Here is a 1,666-nt window from a genome sequence, read left to right on the forward strand (position 1 = left end):
ATCACTTAAATGTTATTTATTTGCTTTCCCTAGGATAATGTGAATCGCTTACTACTCCTTTTCATGGATGACACTCCTGTAAGTGTTTACTGTATCAATACCAATGGCACGTTTTTGTTAAGATTGCAATGTCAGTATACTGTGACAGATGAACATCCCACTTTTGTTTTCTGCAGCCTGAACAAGCAACAGAGCCAGCATCTAATTTAGTCCCATTTCTGGAAAAGTTTGCTGAGCCTAAAAATAAGAATCCCTCGGTATGTGCCAATCTAAAAATTCTTTTAGTCCTACTAACTGCCATGTCATTTTGAGTTTTTCATTAGAGTTTACATAAGAGGGGGCGTGCAAAGCTAAATACAGCTTCAATCTTTATTTCACAAAAGGTTCTGAAGCTGGAGTTGAAAGAAATCAGAGAAGAGCAGGACCTTCTGTTCCGGTTCATGAATTTCCTAAAACAAGAGGGAGCTGTCCATGTATTACAGTTTTGCTTGACAGTGGGTAGGTTCTATTTATGTAATTGTTGCATAACATCTTAATTTACAGCACATATACCTAACTATGTCATTTTAGAAATGACTGTTTGCGTCATGTTTCAGAAATGTATTATCTTTACAGAGGAATTTAATGACAGGATTTTAAGGCCGGAGTTGTCTGATGAGGAAAAGCTCTCTCTTCATGAGGAAGTGAAGAAAATCTATCAAACCTATTGCCTGGAAGAAAGCATTGATAAAATCAGATTTGACCCATTTATCGTGGAAGAAATACAACGAAGTAAGTGTGTGACCTTGGGAGCCATTGCAGAACTTTTTGCTATAAGCCGAAATCCCTCTTTTTTCGGAACTCTGTGGCCGAATTCGTACAGGCTTCAGTTTGTAAATGCAAAACTGAAGAATGGTGTGTTGAGCAAGCATTCATAGATCTTACTGGTCATCCTAGGTGCAACTTATACAATCTGTTAATTGGCTTCAGTAGGATCTCTTGCCAAAAATGTTGAAGCTTCTATTTTTTTCATTGTAATTGTATAAACTTTTGTTGCTGTTCTAGTTGCAGAAGGTCCTTACAAAGAAGTGGTAAAACTCCAAACGATGCGTTGCCTGTTTGAAGCATATGAGCATGTTCTATCCCTTCTTGAGAATGTTTTCACACCGATGTTTTGTCACAGCGATGAGGTAAACTTTTCACAAGGATCATATTTGCTTTAATACCTACTTAATTTATCGGTCTGATCTGTAAAATATGAAGTTGAGACTTTACGGTTGATTGACTAAAGGAGTAGCTACTTTTCAGTTAGAGAAGTGAATGTTCACTTTTTACAATAAACTGTCTTCACATCAATGGTAATGTGCAGAAAAAAAAATCTTGTTTTTGGTTTTTATTTTTATAATTTCCCTTGTAATTGGTTATTTAAAGTGAAATTAGCTTCACCATGTCCACTTTGCAAAGTCAACAGTCTATGCTTCTTAAAGTCAAAGTCTCTGTGAACATTAAAGAGCAATATAACACATGTATCTTCATAAATGCATAGTGCCATGTTTTTGCACTCTAGCTCTCCAGCAAACAGCACTTGAAACTACCAGAAATGTACAAGCGACACCATACAAATCATGTGTAACTTTGTGTAAATGAATACCACTTTCAGGTATGCAGGGGCCTGAAAGGGGGGGGG

At 36.7% G+C, this 1,666-nt stretch overlaps 1 protein-coding gene across 1 annotated transcript; it reads left to right on the plus strand.

The window, feature by feature from the left end:
- Positions 1–14: 14 nt before the first annotated feature.
- Positions 15–1,202, plus strand: LOC108804230 (sorting nexin-14-like). Its single transcript, XM_018575977.1, has 5 exons — positions 15–78; positions 177–257; positions 384–498; positions 616–771; positions 1,045–1,202. The coding sequence occupies exons 1-5, from the start codon at positions 64–66 to the stop codon at positions 1,200–1,202; spliced, it is 525 nt and encodes a 174-aa protein (XP_018431479.1). The 5' UTR covers positions 15–63.
- Positions 1,203–1,666: the final 464 nt, after the last annotated feature.

The sequence above is a fragment of the Nanorana parkeri genome, unplaced genomic scaffold (assembly GCF_000935625.1).
Source record: "Nanorana parkeri isolate BGI_ZX_2015 unplaced genomic scaffold, ASM93562v1 scaffold7523, whole genome shotgun sequence".
NCBI lineage: Eukaryota > Metazoa > Chordata > Amphibia > Anura > Dicroglossidae > Nanorana > Nanorana parkeri.

Excerpts from the sequence above, each read along its gene's own strand:
- LOC108804230 (XM_018575977.1), top strand. Across the intron at positions 258-383 it reads CTAAAAATAAGAATCCCTCG|GTTCTGAAGCTGGAGTTGAA; the intron begins GTATGTGCCAAT and ends ATTTCACAAAAG. Across the intron at positions 772-1,044 it reads CGTGGAAGAAATACAACGAA|TTGCAGAAGGTCCTTACAAA; the intron begins GTAAGTGTGTGA and ends TTGCTGTTCTAG.